Consider the following 26,575-nt stretch of genomic DNA (forward strand, 5'->3'; position numbering starts at 1 on the left):
GTCAGTTCGTAATTGTATTCCGAAAAGTAACAAATAATCTCTCCTTGCTACCTACCGAAGAAAGTCAATTTAATACAATCCTCTTTACTTTCTTATTTGTGTGTTCTTGTGCTGAAGCATTCACACAGCTTCATGTATTAACTTGTGAAACTGCATGGTGCTGTCTGATACACAGGAAATTTGATCTTTGTTTCTTTTTTTCACATTCTTTCTGCGTTTAGGCTGATATTACCGTGCTATCTGCATCAGACAATCCTGTAGTGGCTGATATGGCTCCTGGTATACAGGTTGAAGATAGAAAGTTACCTGGAGATCAGTCCTGTCACATCGTTGTTGTTTCCTCCATTGTTGGGCGACCTGAGGTAATTGATTCTTGCTTTTCCTCTCCCAACACACCTGCATCCATACGCAACCTCCCGCCCCATCCAAACTTGTGCGCGCTCACACAAAGTCACACGCTCAAAACCTACACCGGAAACCTACTATCAGTAAATTTTATCTACTAAAGTCCGGCATCAAAATCACTTTAATTTCCTGCAAAATCCGATCAATAAGCTCTGATTTGTGTCTCAAAAACCTAAACACCTCACAAGGGACACCCTATAACTGAGGTTAAATAAGCTCAGGCTCTATCTCTTAAGCCTTCAATTTGGTCATAGAAGTCTTATAACCATTGCTCAACAACCGAACCCAGGTCACGCAACCCTAAAATTTCCTTTGCTGAGATCTCCTGAGAAAAAAGCTCCAGGAAACAAGCAACCTTTTCTGCGATACCTCTGCTTTGACTAGATTTCACTGTATTAATTTTAGCCTCCTTATCTCTTGTGGATAGGTGCTGCAGTTAGCACTGAATGCGCTGAAAGATGGTGGTTTCATGATTGCTCGAGAAAAAATCACGGAGAAGGTACCCGAAGATGGCTTATCCATCTCAATGAACAGAATCTGTGGAAGTGAACGAATTCTGATAATCCGCAGGGTAAGTCCGTACAATTTGAGACTGAAAATTACCATGAATCTGTACTTCAAGTAAAATCCATGCACTTACACGCCTTACGGCCTTACGGACACAGACGTTATGTATCTCAACTTCTTCATGTTCGTATCATTGCAAACAGCCTCTTTAACCACCATATTTGATTTTCGAGTAATTTTGGAGCTCATGAGATTTAGATCTCATGGATGGGCGATCTTGAAGCTTGTCCTTTATTTTTCCTCGACAGCGGCTCAAGATAGATCCTTGCAACTAAAATTTTCCGGCCCCAACATGACCCAAAAGAATCAGTGGAAATTTTTTTAGTGGTCGTTTTGGTTTGTTCCTCTCCTGGGGTCATTTTGGGAGAATACCTACCTTTTTCTTGTAGTTTTCAAATAGACCTTGCATGATTTGATCTTAGAGTCAAATTTTACATTAAAAAATGCAAACTTTCTGTTATAAAATTTTTCCCATAGATCCTTTTGGGGCATTCTCAAGCGGTTCCTTTGGTCTCCTTATCAACCCACCGAAAATTACCCCAAAATCCTCTTACCTGAATAGAGAGGAAGTTTTAAGCCACAAACTCATATTTTCAATTGAAAGATTCGATGTTTAAGTCAATATATAAAACTTTAAGGAATGGGCAGTGGTCTGTGGAAAAAAAACCCTTTGAGGCTTGGGGGGGGGGGGGGGGGGTTGAAAAAATTTCCATTGAATTTCTCCAGGTCAAATGTTATTGAGAATGGATGTAGTCTGGAACCCCTTGTGTAAAATTTACGACCCAAATACCCATGTGAAACTTTGCTAAAGGAGATCTGTGAAATGTTTCGCTATGCCAGGGTGCCCATTTTTGGGGGTAAAATTTACATTTCCTCTCTTCAATGGATTCGCACTTCGTTTTCTCCATGGTCAATATCTTCCGTTTTGGAGCTCTGAGAAGGATACAACGGAACTCTTACCGTCCAGTTTTTACCTCTCATTTCAGTTTTGTAGTGGCATACCTAGGTACTTACTTAGTATAATTAATTTCATATGCATAATGCAATATACAGTGTGATCCAAAAGTCCCTTCCACCCCCTCTAACTTTTTACCTAATTGAGGTAAAGATTTGAAACTTGGGGGATGTTCCTAGGTCAAAGGGAGCTACTTTTTGGCCCCTCTAAAATTTTCAGGGGGCCCCTGGAGGGGGCAACGGACCACAACTTTTCATTTCCAGATTGGAAGACCCTCTTGGTGATAGCTCGTTCGAAAGAGCATAAAAAAAGAAATTTTTCGCGCAAACCCGAAATCAATATCTCAAACCGTTTAAAAATGGCGGCCGGTTGAAGTTAAAAATGGCCGAAAATTCACACCGGTTATTTGTCGACGGATTTGCGCGAAAATATCGGTAATCGGAAAATATCGGTATATAGCGGTATTTGGACACGAGAAAAATGAATTCGACGTTAGATTTTTTTTTTATAAAAACCGAAATCGGAAATCGAAATCGAAATCGGAAATCGGAAAATATCGGTAATCGGAAAATATCGGTATATAGCGGTATTTGGACACGAGAAAAATGAATTCGACGTTAGATTTTTTTTTTATAAAAACCGAAATTTCCAAAATGGCCACCGGTTAAAGTTCAAAATGACCGAAAATTGTTTGTTTTATAAATCCAAGTTTAAATGTGTTAATCTCATGCCAAAACACCCTCAAGTTCCAAGTTTTGGGCAAGTCCATCCGCAAAAAACCGAGGTGGCAATTTTCGGCCATTTTGAACTTTAACCAGTGGCCATTATGGAAATTTCGGGTTTTTTAAAATCTAACGTCAAATTCGTTTTTCTCGTGCCAAAATACTTCCAGAAATCGATTTTTGCGCAAATCCGTCGACAAATAACCAGTTTGAATTTTCGGCCATTTTGAACTTTAACCAGCCGCCATTTTTAAACGGTTTGAGATGTTGACTTCGGGTCTGCGCGAAGAGTTTTCTTTTATTTGCTCTCTCGAAGGAGCTATCACAAAGGGAGTCTTCCCATTTGGAAATTAAAAGTTTGAGGTCCCCAAGGGGCCCCCCCTGAAAATTTTAGGAGGGCCAAAAAGTAGCTCCCTTTGACCTAGAAACATCCCCCAAGTTTCAAATCTTTACTAAAATTAGGTAAAAAGGTAGAGGGGGTGGAAGGGACTTTTGGATCACCCTGTACAACTGTACAACTGTACAATTGTATCAACTGTATATCTTATGTTTTAACCCATACTTTAAGGAAATCACGGAAAAATTGGAACCAATCGTCATCAAAGTTCCTGCAAATAATTTCGAGTGGATCACAGAACTTCAAAATGCACTGAAAGCTGAGGATTCCTCAACTAAGCAAAAAATCATCCTTTATGCGGAGAAAGAACCATTGAATGGTCTTCTTGGTTTCTTCAATTGTATTCGCAAAGAGGCCGGTGGAGAACGCACCAGGTAGGTACATACAGGGTGTACAAAAGTCCGTCCTACCCCTGCTAACTTTTGAACGAATTGTGCTAGGGAAATGAAACTTTAGGAATGATCCTATCTCAAAGGGGACCATCTTTTTTTTTGGGGGGGGGGGGGTCAAAATTTTGGTCTCCCCCTCAGGGAGACGGGGGCCCCCAACTTATTTTTTCAAACTGCAACCCATATCTTGTGATACCTCATTCAAAAGAGCATAAAAAACTAAGAATTTTGGCGCAAACCGCAGATCAATATATTAATTTCTGACCGAGTCATGGTAGGTCAAAGGTCAAATTTGAACTATTTTCAAAAAGTCATAACTCCGGTTCAAATTATCGTAAAGAAAAAAATAATACGGGAAAATTTACCAAATTTTGTTCGCTTTTCAGTAAAAATTGCATAAATCACTTCGAATTAATTTTAAGGGGGGGTTCGGACCCCCCAAATACGTCAATTCAAAGGTCATTCGATTTTCCCGCGAAATAAGCCAATTTCCCCTAGATTTGCCTCCACATTATGTTAGTAGGGTCAAAATCAGTTCAATATTACGTTGGCAAGTCCCCAAATTTCGGGAAAAGTTAAAAAAAACGAAATTTAAGGTAATTAAATTTGACCGTTTAAAGTTTAAATTTTCATTTCCCTAGCACAATTCGTTCAAAAGTTAGCAGGGGTGGGACGGACTTTTGTTACACCCTGTATTTATGGACTTTATTTGTACCTACTAAATAAAAATCGAGTATGATTTAGGGAAGTTTTAAGTTGGTGTCTCCCTCACATAATTTTAGCAAATTTATCTACCCTGTGCAACGAATGTGTGTAACACTTTCTTCTAAATTTCTTGTTAGAATAATAATTGGACCACATTTTGCAATAAGGAACCTCTATTTTTGGCTCATCATAGAAACAACATATGAACCATCCGTTCCCCTATGCAGAGAGGTGCTTTTATGAAAGAGCCAGAGATTGTGGTTCCTTATTGCAAAATGTAATCCAATTATGAGGAACACAAAGGAAAATTAATGAAGTAATGTATTGAACAATGTGATGCGTATTTTTCATGTGTAGGTGATGGGACTGATACTTACGCGTAATACTCTTGCATTTCTGTGATAAAACTGCAACTCTGAGGGACTCACCTATACCTTTTTCCCCATGAAAATGTGTTTTACAGAGAGACTTCAAATATACGGGGTCCTTTTCAGGTTGAAACTTTTTTAACCGCTTTTAAAGTCAGTCTGCTTTTTTACATTCTTCGCTCTGCAGCCCTGGCTATAGCTATACATATGTTACTTTAGTGTCCGCTAAATAGTCCATAGAAAATCTACAGGGTTATTCAAAAGTCACGCACTAATGGCCATGAGCGGGGTGGCCATTTGAAATTTTTGTGTTGCCCCCCCCCCCCCCCCGCCCCCCTCGCCCCTCCGGGCGGATCAAAAACTGGAAAGCACCTAAAAAAGTTTCCCCCTCGATATGAGGAAAAGCTTCTTAAACCGCAAGTCGATATCATAATTAGAACTAAAGTTATGGCCAGTGGTGCGTGACTTTTGAATAACCCTGTATATGTATCTATCTATATTTTTAATATCCTAAGGCTTTTTTTGTCCTCCTTCAGTTTGGACAGTTTGTGCTAATTCGATCTCGGAAACTACCAGACCGACTTTCCTTCGATTTGTTTGAAATGAAAGCTCTTAGGCTCTAGATGTGCCAACACCCCTTGGTTTTTCGATTTGCTCGACCAACGTTGCAAAATTTACCTCGTATTAACAAAACATATTAACCAAAAACATTGAATCACGTAGACCGTGCATCCATGTGTTACGGAAGGCGAAACAACTTTTAAAAATTCGCATGCCGATGAGTGGTGGCACCGACCCGCATCGATGAGCTCGTGTGTCCCAATTGTGCACATCTGCGCATGCGCAGTAATGGCTCCAATGAATTTTTGTCGGATTGTGAGGCTTTTTTCCTTGGTTAATAATTAGTTCGGAAAAATGAAACAATGATATTCGGGTGTAAAATTATGTGTTCTAAAACTTTTCTTCTTAGGAATTTTGTCTGAAAATGGACTCTAAACGAGATATTCGTGAAAAACTGAGCGCGGGCATGAATTCTCCATTGCCCCTGTGCAGCCTCTTCGAGTTCTTGGGAGACACGCTCTCTCTTCTTTCCCGCTCGCCCATCATGGGGCTCCGAGAGACTTGCTTCGCTCCGTCTGTACTAAACCGAACCGGACGCGCGGTTTAAGTGATTCAATGTCTTTGATACTAACGAGTAGGAAATTGACAAAATGAGAATTTTCTAAAGGGAAAAGATACAAATTTCAAAATATAATAAAATTCATAGTAACCAATACCTACACTGACCTGAACTGAAAATAGAAAAATAAGCAAAATTAAGATAAATATTCTTAATAAATACATTTTAGAATTAATATTGGACAAACGAAATTTAAGGTTAGGTTTAGTTTTCAAACTTTGTCTCATCTCTTCATGGTGTTTTCAATATGTTAAAAAATATTTTCATTCAGAGTTAAAAAATCTTTAAAAAAATCTGAGAATCGTAGTTCACTCTTCCATTTTAAATAATGAATTTAAAAAAATGGGTGCTTTTGACCTATTAAAAGCAACCAGAGTTGCGAAGAAATCGACCATTCTGGGAAGACCTTCTAGAAATTATTGAAAATTTAGGTTTCTTTTGATACTTGGGTTTTGATACAAGGGCTTACTGGAACAAAAATTAAGAATAAGAATAAATGATTGTTGTTAATCCGTTCAAAATAAAGAACGAAACTTTGTGTGATAGATGTGTTCTAGTCATGGACAAAAAGGCTCCACCCTTTTCCGTCAACCATCCCTTTTACAAAGAGCAGCTAGCAAAGGATCTTGCTGTGAACATTTACAAAGATGGCAAATGGGGCAGCTACCGGCACCTCCTTCTGGAGGAGCTCTCCTCTATCAAGGCCGTCCATCGTTATGTCAACACTACAGTGCGTGGGGACTTATCATCGCTTCAGTGGTTCGAAGGAGAGATAGAACCTGAGAAGTGAGTGCCTTCGTTTAAATACTCAAGAAATTCTTACCCTAGTGTTTCATGCCTTTCGTTGCACAGTAAAACGAAACCGTTTGAATAATTTCTCAGTTTAATGCAGTGGAATTGTATTTTTTACCTTGAAATTGAAATATTTTTGCATCATTCGGTCATAAATTGTCAAGTTGAACGACTGATACAATGAGTTCCACGTTTGGATGGCAATTTGCAATGCAAAAAAAAAAAAAAAAAAAATCAACTCATTTCTATTTATTTGCAACACATTTCAATAGAAGGATTTCAATTTTTAAATTGATTGGCCTTACGTATATTTGTGGATATCTTCATGTTAAAAATAAATTGCAAGCATAAATGATGAAAAACATCCTTCCTAAACGCTCCAACTCCTCTGCAGTTAGAGCGCACCGTCCCGTTCTGCTATTTGAATTATCCATAAAAGTTGCTTCCCGATCAGGCCCAACTTTCATGATTTCATTATTCAGATCTTCAAAAAATTAGCCCCAAACTTCAGCAGTGACATCATTATTTATTGGGGCATCAGAATCAGATTCGTTTTTTTCATGCCTCAAAACTCCCTGGATGCCAAGTTTCATCAGTCAATGAACAACAGAGATATCATTTTATCTTGTTTTGAACTTTAACTGGCCGCCATTTCGAAACGGTGATATATAGCTACATGTGCTTTGTGCCAATTTTTTTTTTTATATTTGATCTTTCCAACGAAGTATCACACGAAGGGGGTTCCGATTTGAGATTTTAAAATTGTCAAAGTTCTGGGAGTGATGACCCCCTCACAAAATGTGCTCACTTCATTTTTAAGAAGTCTTGTCCATATGTCCACATGTCGATAGGTATCTAGAACAGTTCCTGGGATACCAACAAGTACAGGGGAAATCGGATATTCCGACATCGGTTACAACGATATATCGGTCATAAAGACGTGCGATTAGGTCGTAACCGTGATTGACTTCCCATTGACTCAGTGTATTTGTGCATCGGTTATAGCGACAATCGGGTATAACGACCAAATTAGGCCGGTCCCTAGAGGGTCGTTATATCCGATTACTACTGTTTCTATAATTTTTGCCCACTCTGTATGACTTCGGTCTTCAATCTATCTGTATTGGGCTCCTCATACTTACCAAGAAGAATCCTAGAGTCAACACAAAATTTAAAGAAAAAACTGAAAAACTAGAAATTAAAAATTAAATTCTTCCTCTGGCTATCATTTCAGTCATATTGACAAATTGAACAGATGATTCCTCCCGGCAATGATTCTCTCATTTTTTGTTTCCTCTTTTTATTTATCAGAATGAAAGGCCGAAAAGCCCATGAAGAATCGCTGATACACGTCTACTTTGGGGCCCTCAATTTTCGTGATATCATGTTAGCCACCGGTAAAATTGCCCCAGAAGTTGTTGCAAGGGGAAGATTAGAACAGGTAACTAGTCTCGTATGTGTAAGAGAGACCCATGAATTATAAAATGAGATTATAATAATTCTTTTTACTCTACCAATATAGTCTGTACATGCTTTACTGTCCTGATCTGAGGATAGTCTACTTCTCTTGAGATAAAGCGTATAACAACGGATTGAGAACTTGTTACTTTCTTTATTACGCAAACAAAACCGGTACAAATGACAGAATACGAACATCCGACGCCATTCCATAGCTAACAACGACGATGAGACTTACACACACATACAAGCTTGAGAAGTATCAACAAGTGCTGCCCTGTAGCGTACATTAACATAATCAACGCGCCTCCTTAAATTTATCTTTTAAGTACAAAGATGAATTTACAAATATTTTCAATACTAGAGGCACTTTAATTTAAATACAAATTTGCTACAAAAAATTCCAACAAATTATTTCGATCAATACGCCTCCTCAAATTTGTGTTTTAATTCCTAAACTTATTAAAAACCTTTTTCAGACCTTTTTCACTTGATGCTTTTAACGTTTCATTTACTTTAAATTTAAATTTTGACGAAATGTTTCAAATTTAATTTTGCTAGGTGGTTTCGTAAGTAAATTGGCAGTGTTCTCATCAGAATCAATTAGTATAATGTCAATTACTCTCTTTTTATAGTTGTCATTAATGAAATGATAATGAGTCTCGATATGTTTGGAATTTTTGGTTAAATCCCCACACTGAGGTATGTCTAAGACTCCTGAATTATCTTCAAACATCTTGATTGACCTTAACATTTCAATATCAACAAATTTAATTAATTCTTTAACAAGTAATAATTCTGAGATGGCTCCCGACAAAGCAACATACTTAGCAAGTGTACTACTTTTAGTAAGAATATTCTGTTGTTTTTTTTTTGTCTTCCAAAACACTTTAAGTTTACAAAAAAGTGTATGATAAACCCAGAGGTTGACTTCCTATCTACACAATCTCCGGCCCAATCAGAGTCTGAGAAACAAACTAAAATTTCAGGATTAGCTGATTTTTCATAAATTAGTTTCAAATCTTTTGTTAAATATACGTACTTCAGTACACTCAGAGCATATTAAAGTGTGTTTCATCACAAGTAGTCATAAATCTACTCAAATAGTTAACAGAAAATGCAATATCCGGCCGTGTTGCAAAGCTAACGTACAGAAGGGATCCTTTTAGATTTCTTTTAGGTAAGTCTCCACATTCAATAGCTGGTTCCAATTTCATGTTTCCCTCCATTGGTGTCTTACACAATTTGCTATTTTTTATGCCATATTTTTGAGCTAGTATATATTCACTTAGCAATATATTCACTTTGACTAAGTGTCATTACCTGTGTGCGCAGATTGTAATTTACATCTATTTCTAGATAGCTTTAAATTTTACCAAGATCTTTCATACGGAATTTTGCTTTTACTTTGTTTTTTAAATAATTAATATGCGACACACTTTTACTACAAACTAGTAAATCATCGACAGATACGATAATATAGACAACCTCACCTTTTTGATTTTTCAATACGAAAGACGGATTTCTATTAAACCTCTTTCGAAACCTATACTTATCAAATGATCATCAAAGCAATCATACCACACCCGTGGGCCTTCTTTCAATCCACACAAAGCCTTTTTTAGCCTGTAGACTTTCCCTTCTACTTTTGCAAAACCTCGTGGCTGATTTGCATAAACTTCAGAATTTATTTTACTGTTTAAAAATGTCGTTTCGACATCCATTTGATACATATCCAATCCAATCTGACAACAATTTGACAACATTTTTAAAGTTTCCATCTTTGTTACAGGAGAGTATGTTTCCTCTGTTAATTCTATCTCTTGAAAACCTCTCACAACAAGCCTAGTTTCATGATTGTTTTCTGCCTTTCTAGGAAAAATGCACTTATATTTAATACTTCTTTATCTACTGCTTTGTTCACAAGAGACCATGTATCATTTTTGTTTAAACTATTAAGCTCCTTCATCATTGCCTCATTATACTTGTCAGCTTCATTGCTCTTTATTGCATCCTCATAAAATTCAGGTATACAATTATTCCAATAATTAACATAAGCACGATAGTAAACATAATTATCATCAAATCGTGCAGGCTTTTTTCGTTCTCTAACAGGTCTTTCATATTTTTCTTCACATTTCTCTTCATTGCCTGATTCTAAATTATCATCTGTATCAATTTCAACCTTAAAACTAATACAGTGTACATCTTCTTCAATAATATCCACATGCCTTGCCATTATTACCTTACCGCTTAGAAAAACTCTGTAACCTTCTTCTGTATATCCAAGCAAAATACCTTTGTCTGCTTTTCTATCCCATTTTGATGCTCGCTTATCTTCTGCAACTCTCACGAACGTTGCACTACCAAAGAGGCGTAGATACTTTACACTAGGTGTTTGGTTAAATATTATTTCAAGAGGAGTTATCCTTTCTAATCCCTAGTAGCAGAACTATAGAAGGAAATGATAAAGAGTATGCACGAAAGTTAATTTTTTTTATAGAACGCATGCATACGAAAGTGTTAAAAGTGAACATTTTCATGTAACCGTTATTTTAAAAAAGTCATAATTTTCATGAGCTTTTTGCAAAAATATTAAAAAAACTTTTAATTTGCGAAAAGCCCACGAAAATGATAAGTTTTTTCATTATATAAAATAGTTACAAGAAAATGTTTACTTTAAACACTTTCGTATGCATACGTTGTATAAAAAAATAAAAAAATTGTCTTAAAAAATACACTTATCTAGTTTATATCATTTTTTATATTACGGTCAGATCTGAACTTTGATTTTTTTTTTATTTAAGCGTTACACGTTCTTTTTATAAAACTACCTTATAGATAACAGATATGTTTTTTTATATATGTTTTTTTAGAAAAACCAAAAGTTCTGCTACTAGGGATGTGTTTGCTAAGGTTCTGTTTTTCAAATAAGCAGCGGTACAAACGATCTCTGGCCAAAATTTTAATTCAACATTTGCCTCAGCAAGTAAATATCTAGATATATCCATAATGGATCTATTATACATTTCCGCCGTGCCATTTAGTTCATGCACATAAGGAAGGTATGGTTTAATTTGAATACCTTTTCTTCTTGCAAAATTATAAGTATCTTTGTTCAGATTTCCGGTGCCGTTATCACACCAAATTTTTATCACCCGTTTATTTAACAAGTTTTCTATTTCATTTACATGTTTAATAAACAATTCGCCACTTTATCTTGTGTCTTTATGAGATAAATCCTACCGACTCTGCCAAAGTCAAAAAATACTTTTACCATTTACTCCTGAGGTTTTATGGGATCCGTTTAGATCTGTTTGAATGATTTCGAAACATTCTGTGGCTCGAACTCTATTATTTTCAAATGGAAGATTATGCATCTTTTTCTCAATACATATGTGTCGTTTCATGTAATCAGATTCTTAACTTTCGGACAAATCATGAAGCAACTTATTTTTAAAATTGTGTTTAAGTATTTATGATTTACATGACCTAAGGTGCGATGCCAACGTTCTTAAACACTCATCTTTTCTTTTTCTTTCTTGTCAACTAATTAAATATTAGGAGACTTATTACGAGTAAATCTAGTCAAACGATACAACTTATTTTCTTTTTTTGCGATTGCCGACAAATTTCTATCGAGGCCATAAATTTTACCCAATTTCCCTTTGTAAACAAAAGTGTTGTTGTCTGTTATCTTTGCTACTCCTAGTAATACCGTTTCCATATCTTTAAGATAAAACACGTTTGGAATTTTAACATTAGTTTCTTTACCATATACTATAAAAGTAGCATCTAATTGACCCACTTTGGTAGCCATTAACACTCTTCCATCCCCTACTCTCACTTTGACACGCTGTTCTAAAGTAATAGAGTTACAAAAATAAACATCTAGAATTTATTATATGGTCGGTACTTCCACTGTCCAATAACCATTTTATCTCATTGCAAGACAGATTATCTTCTTCTAGTGTCGAGCAGTTTACCTGAGCAACAAAAGTACCAGCATTTCCATCACTTGACTGGTGCTGTCCACCTCTAGAGCCTCGATTACTTCCCATATAGTGAATTTTTTTAAAGTTCCCTCGATTACACCTTCTATTGTTTCCATGATGATTACCACGGGGGTTGCCTCGTTGATGTCCTCGATAACCTCTTCTTGGAACATAACCACCACGACCCCGATTGACACCATGATTACAGCTCTGCTGATAATGTCCGTAGTTACCACAATTATGACAAGTTACATGTCGCACCTCTTGAACACACTCCGATTGATAATGGCCTAGCTTTCCGCAGGTATAACAGGTCACAGTCTTATGCGAAGCTACTCCAGTCACGAAAACACTTCCGCTCTCACTTGGTTGATTATTGGCATCATCACCATACTGTTCTACTTTTGTCTTTAACTTCAGCTTACTTTTCAAGTAATCTACCGTTTGTTCAGCTTTTGGTAAAACGTCAATCATAATACCAACAAGACTCAAGGATTGTCGCAAAGCCTTCAGCATATAATTCAACTTTCCGCCCTCAGAAACAATTGCTCCAGCATTCTTCAACTCATTTATGCCCTTTTCAAATTCGTCAAAAAACTTCGTAGGGTCAGTCTTCTCTTTGAATTTTAAAATTTCTAAGTTAGAAAGACCAACGATTTGGAGCGCAGTGGAGTCTTCCATATACATTTTATCGAATTTTTACATTATTTCATACGCACTTTCGAAATTACTCACGTATTCCAGCTGTCTATCAGAAATAGCACTGTAAATGAAGTTTGTTGCCTTTACATCCGTTTGCTCCTAGTCCTTCTGCTCTTCATCACCCTTCTTCTTTCGCTCCACTGACACTTTGCACTTTTTAAACTTGAGAAATTTCAGAATGCGCTTTTTCCAATTTGTGTATGAATTACCGTCGAAAATGGGTAACAAAACATCGTTACACTTAACCATTTTCATACTCAAGGACTCAAGGTCATACTCAGGGGTGTATTTTACGCCAGAATCTCGAACTCGCGATCACGAAAAAAAGTTACCCACGATTACTATTTTCACCGCTTTACTACCCAAAACCACGCTCTGCTACCTTGTTGAGATAAAGCATTTAACAAGAGATTGAAGACTTATTACTTCCTTTATTACGCAAACAAAACCGACACAAATTACAGAATACGAATATTCGACGCCATTCCATAGCTTAAGTAAAAACGAGTAAGACTCCAAAACTTAAGTAAAATTTATAAGTTCTAGTAACTTTTTCAATAATGATTACACCACACATAAAGGCTAAGAGAACTACAACACACACACACACACCCTCACACACACACACACACACATATATATATATATAGCGAACTTCATGAGTTGTATAACCATAACTTTTTATTTATTTTAAACAAAAAATTTTTTTACAATGCGACGTTTCGGTGGCTTATTATTCCCACCATCATCAGGCAGAGACTGAGGCGACAAAACAAGGAAAAACAAGAAATAAACACCTAGTCCTCCGATCCAACACGGTCAGGGAAGAGAGGAAAAGATAGTTACAATCTAACGAACATTACAAACATTGTTGCCTGAGTTACAGCTATTAATAAATGGTCGACAAAACAATGGGTAACAATTAAAAGGTATCGGTACCTACCAAATAAACCTCAAAATGGGAAAATTCTGTCCGTGAATTCAGAGCGTTGCTATTTTTAAGGATGCTTAACCCTTCTAAATTTAAACGGACCTGCTCATTTTTCTCTTGTTTTAGCACTCTGGTGTTATCATAATCAAATTGATGGTTTGTTTCTTTTACGTGCTGCTTAAGTGCCGTTTTTTCATGCTTATTAAACTTGTGTCCGTCAAGGCGCTTATGTACATACTGTGAAGTCTGCCCAATGTAGACCCCTGGGCACCCTTTGCATGGGATTTCATAAACCACGTCGGACATTTTCTCGTTTGGGATTTTGGTTTTTAGAGCTGATTTAAACCCTTTCAAATTACACTTATTTGTTGTTACTAGCGATAATCCAAATGGTTTTATTGCGGCACTTAATTTTTCAGAACATGAGGACAAATATGGTCCAACCACCGTCTCTTCTTTTTCCCTATTTTTGCGAGGGGGGAAAGTTACGGTTATACAACTCATGAAATTCGCTTTATTAAACATAAAATAACCATGAAATTATATATATATATATATAATATATATATATATATATATATATATATGAAATTTACCTTATTTATTCAGCTTGCAGCCATAAAAAATCGAAACATTGGTTTTATAAGATGTCGAAGTTTTTGAGTAATACATTGTCCAAAGTGGTTGGAAAGACTAAGTCTTTTATACAGGATTCCTTCCATTTTCGTAATTTCATTAAACACCAAAAAATTCCGGAGCATTACATGCTGGCCTCCTTAGATGTTATTTCTTTGTACACAAATATCCCACTCGAATTAATCGAAACAGTCATAGAGGAATATTGGGACAAGATCAAGCACCATACTAAATTGCTGAAAAAGGAGTTCCTCTATGCATTAAAAGTATGTGCAACTTCTACCTTTTTTCAGTACCAAGAAGAATTTTATCAATAAATTTCTGGTGTTGCGATGGGAGGACCTGTTTCAGCAGTGATAGCAAATTTGGTAATGGAATATATAGAAGGGAAAATATTGGCCTCACTTAAATGCAGTGTAACCTTCTATAAACGGTTTGTAGACGATTGCATCACATGTTTTCCAAAAAATTTACATGTGTACATTTTAGAGCACTTCAATTCGTTTCATCCTAAAATCCAATTCACCATAGAGACGGAAAAAAATGGATCACTTAATTTCTTGGATATGACCATAGACCATCATGAAGGTCAAAAAATAAACACGAAGTGGTATCAAAAACCAACATCGTCTGGTAGGTACATGAATTATTTTTCAAATGTACCCTTCCATTGGAAAGCAAATGTTGTGAGCAATTTATTTCAACGCGCCTACAAGTTATCAGATAAACAATACCGCCAGGAAAGCATGGATAGAGCACGTACGTTGCTTTTAGGAAATGGCTATCCACCTACTCTACTGGACAAGATGATGCGTAAATGCAAGTATATTTGCGAGAAAGAAGAAAATAAAATTTCGAAGGAGAAAGTAGATGTTGGCAATGTCGTGAAAATGCCGTATATAAGGGGACTCAGTGAAAAATTGAAAAAGTGCTGGAAGCCCTATAACTTCTTTCCAGTTTTCAGTAACCCAAATTCGAATAAACGGTTTTTCTCGAAATTGAAGAGTACAGTACCAACTGAAAAGACCTCCGGTGTTGTTTACAAGATAAACTGTCTGGATTGCAATGTTGCCTATATAGGTCATACCAAACGCTACCTAGGGGAACGAATACGGTCACACAAGTATGACAAAAAGGAGAAAACTGCTTTGCACCAACACAGCCAAGAACAACAGCACAGTTTTAACTTCAAAAATCCGGAAGTACTTGTCAGGGAACCCAATTTCAGGGCAAGGCTGTATCATGAAGCCATACAGATTAAACGGTGCTCAAACTCCATTAATTTCAGAACTGACACCGATGTACTGGGCACGGCGTACAGTGCTTTCTTCTGATTGTTTACGTGTGCTATCTATTTACTCCTCGCGGTGACGGGCTCTCTTTGTTTATAGTCAGTTTTCAAGCAGTTATACGAGTCGGAGTTTCGTGGTGGCCACCGTTGTAGTTTTAGTTCTCGTGTTTTTAAAAGTTTTTATTTTTCCGCGTAGACATTCGACGATTTTAACATTTCGCGTGGACAATCGATCAGTTTTATGAATAGTTTTTAAGTTATAATGTGTGCCTGCCTGAGGATGCCCCCCATGCGGGGCGAAACGTTGCGGATGCGTAGGAACTAATGTTTCGATTTTTTATGGCTGCAAGCTGAATAAATAAGGTAAATTTCCTATAAATATTACAGCCATTTTATCTTGATATATATATTTTCTAATTTCATGGTTATTTTATGTTTAATAAAGCGAACTTCATGAAGATGAAGATGGTGATGGTGGCTGAAGATGGTGCGAATAATAAGCACCGAAACGTCGCATTAAAAATTTTTTGTTTAAAATAAATATATGTACGGTTAAACAACTCATGAAGTTCGCTTTACAATATATGTATATATATATATATAAAAAACCCTCACACATATAAATTTAGGTATTTATTTTGCCAACGTTTCGGAGGCCAATTGCCTCCCTCCTCAGGGCATGAGATGACTTTAACATTACAAAAACAGACAACGAGAAAAACGGTCCGCGGTTGCGGAAAACTTAGCGAGATAATAAGGTGCTACACCGACACCGTCTCCTACTTTACGTAATAGTCCTCAAATTGATTGAATTCAGTTCGGAAATTAATCGCATTGCCCTCCTTTGAGATGTTAAGTCCCTCTAAGTTAGACCGGACCTGGGTGTTGCTTTCTCAGCATAAAATGTTTACAGAATCAAAATCAAATACATGCCGTTCATTCCGAATGTGCTGCTTAAGAGCAGTTACCTCACTTTTATTAAGTTTATGGCCGTCCATTCTCTTATGGAGATATTGGGAAGTCTGACCTATATACACACACACCAGGGCAATCCTCGCATTGCACCTGATAGACCACATTAGATATCTTATCTTTTGATGTTCTTGCCTTAAGAGATGAATTAAATTTTTTCAAGTTATTTTTGTTTGAATTGACGACTGAAAGTTTATGAGGTCTGAGAGAGGCTTTCAATTTTTCCGAGATCGATGGTATGTACGGTAAAACAACAAATTCTGAATCATCTCTATGTTTTGGGAGTGGGAATCCGTTGTAACAACAATTAATGACCTCTTCACAAACAGAGTTGACGAGAGTGATAGGGTAACAATTTTGTTTCAAGTACTCCTTAGCTACTTTTATACAATTTTCTCTAAAAACAGGATGGCTCAGCAAGCATTCTCTGGTTGTATATATGTTGTATATATGTGTAGTAGCGTAGACAGGCCGTAACTACGTTTATGTGACGTCACGCTAGTAGATGAAACTCGGCCGCGGTTTAACATATGTTCTTATGGGAAAACGCCTGACAAGTGTTTCTTTCGTGCCGATATCTTTTCGGGGGTTGAACTGATGCAAAAATTCATAAGAACCTTTTCGAAAGAGGATGAAATTTCACTGTGGAAAACTAACTAACCCATATGTGACATTGTCTAATAATCGAGGAAATGAAAGCGTAATACCGGAGATTGTTACTTTACTCAGATTCAAACGGGCCGCTCGTGCAACTTCGGCGGATCGAGGGCCGCTTCGCGCAACTTCGGCCGATCGAGGGCCGCTTCGCGCAACTTCGGCCGATCGAAGGCCGATCTGATTGGTCCACGCAGCGACTGCCTCACTCATCGATGCACCGATGACCCGGAGACGTTTGTCGTTTTCGATAAATATCTACTCACTAGCTTGATGTCACAAAACTGACAAGTTACGGCCTCTCCATTCTCGGTATGTGCAGTACTTCCGTTTTTATAGTCGTGTGATGCCAGTGGCATTATAGTGATGGTTTTGTTTGTGATCCTACAGTTTTGCTTGAGATTGCTTGTTTGTGGTCATGTGTCCTTGGTCGCTAAAAGTTCATAGGCGTACCTAGGTCATTTTGCTGGGGGGGGGGGGGGGGCTTGCCCCCCCACCACCGGTGGGTGTAGGGGGTATGGAATACCCCCAGCCCAATGGGGGGTCCAGGGGGCCTCCCCCGGAAAATGATTGAAATTGTAACTCTATTTGAGCGCATCTCGAGCAGAGTTGCTAAAAGAAATTTCATCGAATGAAATTTCTTGAAATTTCACAAGAAATTTCATGAAATTTCTTTCCTTCCCATGAAATTTCTTAAATTTCATGAAATTTCTTTTAACCCCATGAAAAGAGCCTTGCACAAAAAGGGCTAAAATTCGCCCGTTTTCGGGCCCTCGAAATTGGGGTCGGTGTGAGGTATTTTTTCATCCATAGGGTGACCCTTTACACATAATAAAATTTCAGATTGAGTATACGCACCGTTTTTGAGATATGGGGGGGCAAAGTCCCCGATTTTTACTCATATTTGCAGGTATTTTATAGTCGAACTTCGGCTGCTACAAGGTACCGGATGTAGATATTGAAGCGCGGTTTGCGGTGATTTGTCAAGCTATTTCTGGATTATTTTTTCACATCTTTTACAAACCCGCAAATGGTTTTCGGGGGGGGGGGGGGGAGCTTTATTCATATTATCATGACCGTTCGTATACGTCTTACTGGCATTAATTGCTTCGTTCTCGACTCCTCTCCACGCCGTAATCATGATGGTATTTTCTGTTAGGAATCTTTCTTCTTCTTTATATTTGACCAATTCTAATGTTGTCTCCCCCTTTTTCCCTTTTTAAACCCCCCCCCCCCCCAATTCTAAACACTCCCTCTCAAGTGTATATTCCTGTGCGGCAGATATGAAGGTGTTATTTGTGGGGAATTATTTTTCTGTCTTTATGGTTGATAAACTTTGACCCCACCTATTTCCTCCTTCCCCCCTTTACCCCTGTTTCACCCCCCGCCCCAATTTCCACCGTACCTTACTCGAAGTTGTCTGCTCCCTCTGCAGCAGAAATGAGGATGTTTCCGGTAACTATTACACTATCCGATAACTATTATACTCTCACAAAAAAAAAGTATTCAAGCATGTAAAAAAGAGAAAAGAGGGGGGGGGGGGCAGTGGAAAGAGGGAATAAGGTAGGAAATATGAACTAGTGAGGGGGGATGGGAAAGAGAAAAAAGGGTGGGGGGTGTCTCCCTTGTATTGAGTTTAAAAAAGTAAAAAATTCTTCGCTGGAAACATCCTCATTTCTGCTGCGGAGGGAGCAGACAACTTCGAGTAAGGTACGGTGGAAATTGGGGCGGGGGGTGAAACAGGGGTAAAGGGGGGAAGGAGGAAATAGGTGGAGTCAAAGTTTATCAACCATAAAGACAGAAAAATAATTCCCCACAAATAACACCTTCATATCTGCCGCACAGGAATATACACTTGAGAGGGAGTGTTTAGAATTGGGGGGGGGGGGTTTAAAAAGGGAAAAAGGGGGAGACAACATTAGAATTGGTCAAATATAAAGAAGAAGAAAGATTCCTAACAGAAAATACCATCATGATTACGGCGTGGAGAGGAGTCGAGAACGAAGCAATTAATGCCAGTAAGACGTATACGAACGGTCATGATAATATGAATAAAGCTCCCCCCCCCCCCCCCCCCCGAAAACCATTTGCGGGTTTGTAAAAGATGTGAAAAAATAATCCAGAAATAGCTTGACAAATCACCGCAAACCGCGCTTCAATATCTACATCCGGTACCTTGTAGCAGCCGAAGTTCGACTATAAAATACCTGCAAATATGAGTAAAAATCGGGGACTTTGCCCCCCCCCCCCCCATATCTCAAAAACGGTGCGTATACTCAATCTGAAATTTTATTATGTGTAAAGGGTCACCCTATGGATGAAAAAATACCTCACACCGACCCCAATTTCGAGGGCCCGAAAACGGGCGAATTTGTGCATGGCTCTTTCATGAAATTTCCCCATGAAATTTCTTAAAATTTCCTAATGAAATTTCTTTTTATAATCTTTCATGAAATTTCTTAACTCTGATCTCGAGACACTTGTGGCGCTAATCTTCCCTCAATTTCTGCCCAAAAATCACCCGGTATCATGCATTTTAAGGTTAAGATACTTTGAAATTGTTGCATTCAACAGGTTATTCTATTTAAAGGCATCCTCTCACGGGCCACGGCGACAGAGACTTACCGTTGAGGAAGGTGTTTTTGCACCAGGGTCATTCCACGTCAACGCAACCAAGGTCGGAACCCGACCCCCTCCGATTTGGCTGAAAATTGGTATACGGGGTCTTTACATCATTCTAAGAATCTAATTGGAAGGGTTTTCCCATCCGACGCCCCGTTCGCGAGATATCGACCCCCAAAGATGGGGTGAATTTTAGCGATATTCAAAAAAGGCCGTTTTAGCGATTCTCATTTCCTCGACTTCCCTCTCTTTGACTCTCCATAGCGAGACTCTGTATCAATCCATCCTACTTTGAAAGAATATTTCTAGACCAATTGTTCATGTAGATTCCGAATATGCCATCGAAATTGAGCTAAAAATTATTTAAACGGCCGTAATTTAGAGTTTTTTATAATTTACAATTTTTTCGCCATTCAATGTTCAAACTGAATTATCTAAAAAACAGTCTCTCCGATTTTTGATTTTTTTTTATACTTCAAGCTTAGGATAAATACTTCTGGTTGATATACTTTTTTCAATTGCCATCGGACGATTAAGGGCCTAAAAAAATTCAAATATGACAATTTTTTCGGGAAAAATGGTCATTATCCTGGTTAGTTTTCGGGAAAACTGAGGGGTGATCGGGAAGAATAAACGCAATTTTCAGATTGCGTATTTGAGAACAAATTTACCCGTATTCTGCAGGGGCACCGGTCCTGAAAAAAACCAATAATGGTAATTATAGAAACTGACCCGGAAAATTATTTCGATCAGAGTGTTCCTGAACACTCTAATCAAAATGACTGCCGAGTTCGGCCTTTGCATGGTTCAAATCAGCACCATTTGGCATGAAATGTTTTTTTCCCCCTATTTTCTTGGAATCTGTGACCTCGAAATCAGATATCTAGAGTGTTTACTCCTCTCTTTGCTCCTCATCTGACGTTTTAGCCACTAAAGAGCCAAAATCGGCCGCCATCTTGGATTTTGGGCATTTCCGTGGGTCGAGGGGTCTGCATGACAATTTTTCTGGAATCTACGATCCCAAGAACATGAGAATCGACACCTCTCTTGACGTTTTGTGCCGTTTTACCAAAATTTCAATTCCAGCCTCCATTTTGGCCGCCATCTTGTTTTTGGGGCCTTCACATCAAAATCGGAGAGGCCACCAAAGATTGTCTCATTATAGGGACCAAAATGAAGAGAGTAAACTTGAATCACAAACGTGCAAACGGGACGTAATTTTCGAACACATGCTCCCCTGACTATGCAATAAGTCGCATTTTCCCGTCATTTTTGAGCATTTCCGGCCGGTTTTCATTTCCGTTCGGATCCGTGCCCCATCGATGCACGTTAGTAAGGGTTTATTACTCGAAAGTATACACCTTAAGGTTGAAGTAGAGAGAGAAAATTGGAAATTGCAGTTACAGTCTATGGGATGCATCGGTTACGGTGTGAAAAATCGTCTTTTTGCGTCAATTTCGAGGATTTTCGGTCGGTTTTCGGTTTCCATCAGGTCTTTAATCGATCGGTGCATGTATGGGAAGCGTTGATAGTCTGATTTTATACATGTTAGAGGGTAAAGTGGGAAAAAATATCGATAATTGAAGAGTTCATTGTCGAAATATTCGGATTAACATGTGCAAAATCGTCCTGTTTTACCAATTTTCGGCCTTTATTTAGCCCAGTTGGTGGCCTCTCCGATTTTGATGTGAAGGCCCCAAAAACAAGATGGCGGCCAAAATGGAGGCTGGAATTGAAATTTTGGTAAAACGGCACAAAACGTCAAGAGAGGTGTCGATTCTCATGTTCTTGGGATCGTAGATTCCAGAAAAATTGTCATGCAGACCCCTCGACCCACGGAAATGCCCAAAATCCAAGATGGCGGCCGATTTTGGCTCTTTAGTGGCTAAAACGTCAGATGAGGAGCAAAGAGAGGAGTAAACACTCTAGATATCTGATTTCGAGGTCACAGATTCCAAGAAAATAGGGGGAAAAAAACATTTCATGCCAAATGGTGCTGATTTGAACCATGCAAAGGCCGAACTCGGCAGTCATTTTGATTAGAGTGTTCAGGAACACTCTGATCGAAATAATTTTCCGGGTCAGTTTCTATAATTACCATTATTGGTTTTTTTCAGGACCGGTGCCCCTGCAGAATACGGGTAAATTTGTTCTCAAATACGCAATCTGAAAATTGCGTTTATTCTTCCCGATCACCCCTCAGTTTTCCCGAAAACTAACCAGGATAATGACCATTTTTCCCGAAAAAATTGTCATATTTGAATTTTTTTAGGCCCTTAATCGTCCGATGGCAATTGAAAAAAGTATATCAACCAGAAGTATTTATCCTAAGCTTGAAGTATAAAAAAAAATCAAAAATCGGAGAGACTGTTTTTTAGATAATTCAGTTTGAACATTGAATGGCGAAAAAATTGTAAATTATAAAAAACTCTAAATTACGGCCGTTTAAATAATTTTTAGCTCAATTTCGATGGCATATTCGGAATCTACATGAACAATTGGTCTAGAAATATTCTTTCAAAGTAGGATGGATTGATACAGAGTCTCGCTATGGAGAGTCAAAGAGAGGGAAGTCGAGGAAATGAGAATCGCTAAAACGGCCTTTTTTGAATATCGCTAAAATTCACCCCATCTTTGGGGGTCGATATCTCGCGAACGGGGCGTCGGATGGGAAAACCCTTCCAATTAGATTCTTAGAATGATGTTAAGACCCCGTATACCAATTTTCAGCCAAATCGGAGGGGGTCGGGTTCCGACCTTGGTTGCGTTGACGTGGAATGACCCACCATCCAGAATTTCGGGGGGGGGGGGGGGGCAAATTATACTATTTCCAATTCTAGGGGGGGCAGGCCCCCCCTGCCCCCTTCCTACGCCTCTTTAAAAGTTGGTTCTTATTTTTTACTAGACGTTCTGTGCACAAAAAAAGGAAAACATGCGGGAAGAATTTGCTAAAATGTTGGCATTTTTGCTCTTTATAACTTGGTAAGCATTCCCAATCGCATCTTCAAATTTTTTCGAGCTAAGGTGTTATCATAAGCTTACATTTTAATCATAGTTTGACACTAAGTTGAGTGGACTTTCTGACAAAGGGCACTTGAAAGGAAGACTCTTTGATTGGGTCTCACCCACGGAAAGGAACACGTAGGCTTTGTCGAATAAGTATTTTTGGTTTTAGCAAAGTTTTCTGAGGATGTCTTATTTTAGCTCCATTTGTAATTTTTGCACGCTTTTATACTGAATACTAATATTGAAAGTTTTTGAAATTCTGCAGGAGTGTGTACTGGGTTTGGAATATTCTGGCAGGGATGCCACTGGCCAGCGTGTCATGGGTATGTGCTTTTCGCGCGGTATGGCTTCAGTGTTGAAAGGAGATAAATCATTCATCTGGCCAATCCCAGATCACTGGTCTCTTGAAGAGGCTGCCACTGTACCAGTCACTTACGGCACGGTAAGTAGATTTCTATATGGTAGCGCAGACTAATTTTTGTTTTCCCTTGTCCTTGCAAGTTCATCTTTTTCCATGTTAAAGATATGTTGCTACCTATAAAAAATCTGATGAGTAAAATAAATAAAAATTGTGTATTCATATCATCGTTCATTAAGAGCAATGTTCTATGTCTGACAAGAAAAGAAATGCATGCCAGAGGATTAAATCTCATTTAAACTAGGCTCTGCAAGCACAGGCAAAGATGTCGCGTAAACTTCGAAAGAATCTTGAGGCAGTTAGAGCAAAATTATGGTGAATGGTTGCCCTCAAGAGACGTTATTTGCCATTTGTGTGAGCTTATACAACACTCGCTCAACCTATATGACTTTCTACAGCCAGCTGTAAGCCCTTTCATAGATAGAGATTTCATATAGAATCCTCATATAGCTTACTTTTACCTGTGGAATGCGCAAACTTTTAAACAACCCAGTTTTCCTTGCGAATTGGAAGAGGATGTCGTTGGTGGATGTCTTATGATCGCAAGAAAATGTCTTTGTTTTCAGTCATACTATGCGCTAATGATCTGCGGGAGAATGAGAGAAGGAGACACAGTGTTAATTCATGCCGGTAGTGGAGGAGTGGGTCTCTCTGCAATCCAGTTATGTTTGTTCTATGGCTGTACAGTTTTTACAACTGTTGGTACTCCAGAAAAGAGAGCCTTCATTAAAAAAATGTTCCCTCAGGTTGGTAGTTTGTTCAAGTTATAGTACGCATTTAGGGAGAGGGGAAGGGCTGAACTTTAAAACGATGCACCACCTTCCCAAATCCGGTTCCATTAAATCTAGGCCGTGGACCAATGTGCACCGCCCACCTCTTGTACTTTAATTTTAATTTGTATTTTTTGCACGATCAGGCACAATATCTGTACCCAAATTCTCATTTGTATTCTATTGAGGACAACGGAAAAGTAAGTGCCTAAAACAAAAGTATCCAACATTTATTCCAATTACCTATCTTTTCCTCTCTCTTTTTATAGATTACAGATAATCATATTGGGAATTCACGCGATACATCTTTTGAGCAACTAGTTATGAAGGAGACAAATGGAAGAGGTGTCGACTTGGTCTTAAATTCTCTAGCTGAGGAAAAATTGCAAGCCTCTGTCCGTTGTCTGGCACAAGGTGGACGATTTCTGGAAATTGGGAAATTTGACTTGGCAAACAACAATATGCTTGGTAATTATAAATCCTCTGAACTTGCAGACGTTCGTTAAGAGTAGTAGATCACGTCACGTCAACGCCATCTGTTTGGGTCGTCAAAGTAGTGTGTTCTAAAACTTATGGGAACTAATGGGAAGGAGGGTAACATTTTCTCGTTAAAATAGCAGGACACTGCATGTATGCGTTTCCGTAGTGACGTCTCTTCATTGTATTGCATTTACTTGTCCTGTCACGGTCGCTCCTACATATATCTGTCATCCACCCTCTTATTTCCCTGTTTTCTTTCCCTTTTCCCTATATGATTTCGTGATCATATTATGGTGACCCTGACGCGAATAAGTGCGTTAAAATTTGGTACAATTTGGTGATTTTTAAGTGAAATTATCCAAAAAGCTTCAATTAACCGAACAAAGTGAAAAATTCGTCAGTCTATTTTTCTTTTCTCGAAAAAGTGCCACAAAGGCATCAGCTGATCCGCCAGTCCGCTCTCAACCCCCGCAGCCGTCTGGCTTCTGTAACCCGGCAACCCTTCAAGAATCCTGACACATTTCTCCCTTCATTCCACCTTCTCATCTGATGACTTCTCTTCCTGTCTTCCGTAAATCTGCTGTTGGAATGCATATAACCTCATCTGCTTCCCTTCATCCTGCTGTTATTGCCATAGCTTAGCAATTTCTCGACATTCACCTTGTCCTTCTCTCATCTCCAGATCAGCTGAGTTTGTTGAGTTTGATTTGTCCGTTTGCCCTTATTCATTTGTCTATCCTATGTTGCATCAAGAATGTCTCAGTGAGATTATGCCCTATATTTTTTTTATTATTTATTTTTAAGCGCATAATCAATCATTTTTTTATTATTTTGTTTCCTCTATTAATTCAACGCAAGCATCATGGAGGATAAACAACTCAAATTTACATGCTTAGAAATGACCAAAAAGCAGTTGGAAGAGCAATTAGCTCGCTTTTCAATCGCTGCTTCCGATATTCACGTAACTACAATCGAGCTGGAATCTCGATTGTCAGTTATTACTCCCATACCGTAATATAGGGTGAATGGGGACAGGCGGGTGAATAGGGACAATTTTGATTTATTTCCGTTCTTCAGTCATAACTCGGTAAGTTTGGCACCTACAGAACTCGTTTTTCCCCGAAAATTTATAGTTTGGCATCCTCTTTACTCAACCGGTGTAATCGGTGTTGTTTAGTGAAAACATAAAATGCCAACATAACCTCAAAACCAGATCCGGAAAAAAAGCGATAAAACAAGCGTGATAACGTCCCATGCAAGTGGATCACGAATTAAAGAAAAGTTTTTTTTTATGTCATCTCATTTTGACATCATTAGTTACCTTGCTCATCACCAAAAATGATGAAATTTGCTCGATATTTAGGTGGTTTAAAAAACATTTTTCTCCAAAAAACGAGCAGTTGGGAGTCTGAGTATCATAGACTCAGGCACTGGGGAGGGGCTTTCTTTGAAATTTTCCGCCTCTCATCACATCCTTTGGAATACTTTATTGTACCTATTTCATATTCTGAGGCTTTTGAATACTGCCCTGGTATAATTGAGGAATTTATCTTTCAGATCTCACAATGATCAGGGCGTAAAGGATAATTGTCATCTGTTTGCTTTTTACTATTTAATGTTTGTTAATTAGAGACATGTTTTTCCAATTCAGATTCGAATTTCACTTTTTTTTAGAACTCAGGTAGTGTCTCCATTCACTCTCCAGTTAGCAGAATGGGAACAACGCTTTATTTACATTGAAATCTGCTGGTGTCCCTATTCACCCCAGTGGAGGCTGAATAGGGACAGTAGGTAAAACAACAAAATTAAAATAGTTAAAATTTTCGTATCATCAAAATTTTGGGGGAAAGTAAAGGTCTTACAAGGTCACATCTTCCTGTTAAAAAAAAACCGAATTCTCGAAATCAGTAGGCCCTCAGACGTGTATTTGTATAAAAAACTGTCCCCATTTACCCCATATTACGGTACTTTTTCAATACTTACGTGTCCTAAGTGAACTGTCCTCACTTCGACAGGGAGACATTTCTGGGTTGATTAGTGATTTTGAAATCAGGTATTTTGGTTCAATTACCGCGGCAAAGTCCAGAATTGCAACCTCTATTCATTCATCGCAAGCAACTTCTTCAAATGCTCGACCTAAATTTCGTTGCCACTTGAAAC

At 38.2% G+C, this 26,575-nt stretch overlaps 1 protein-coding gene across 1 annotated transcript in view; it reads left to right on the forward strand.

Annotated features, from left to right (window-relative positions):
- FASN3 (Fatty acid synthase 3) overlaps window positions 1–26,575 on the forward strand; it is a 253,540-nt gene that overhangs the window by 137,752 nt on the left and 89,213 nt on the right. The window contains exons 20-27 of the mRNA XM_072296313.1: window positions 222–362; window positions 833–976; window positions 3,218–3,420; window positions 6,235–6,474; window positions 7,792–7,921; window positions 23,013–23,189; window positions 23,732–23,911; window positions 24,205–24,403. Of these exons, the coding sequence (XP_072152414.1) occupies window positions 222–362; window positions 833–976; window positions 3,218–3,420; window positions 6,235–6,474; window positions 7,792–7,921; window positions 23,013–23,189; window positions 23,732–23,911; window positions 24,205–24,403 (1,414 nt within the window). The remainder of the gene's footprint in view (window positions 1–221; window positions 363–832; window positions 977–3,217; window positions 3,421–6,234; window positions 6,475–7,791; window positions 7,922–23,012; window positions 23,190–23,731; window positions 23,912–24,204; window positions 24,404–26,575) is intronic.

The sequence above is a fragment of the Bemisia tabaci genome, chromosome 2 (assembly GCF_918797505.1).
Source record: "Bemisia tabaci chromosome 2, PGI_BMITA_v3".
Classification (NCBI taxonomy): domain Eukaryota; kingdom Metazoa; phylum Arthropoda; class Insecta; order Hemiptera; family Aleyrodidae; genus Bemisia; species Bemisia tabaci.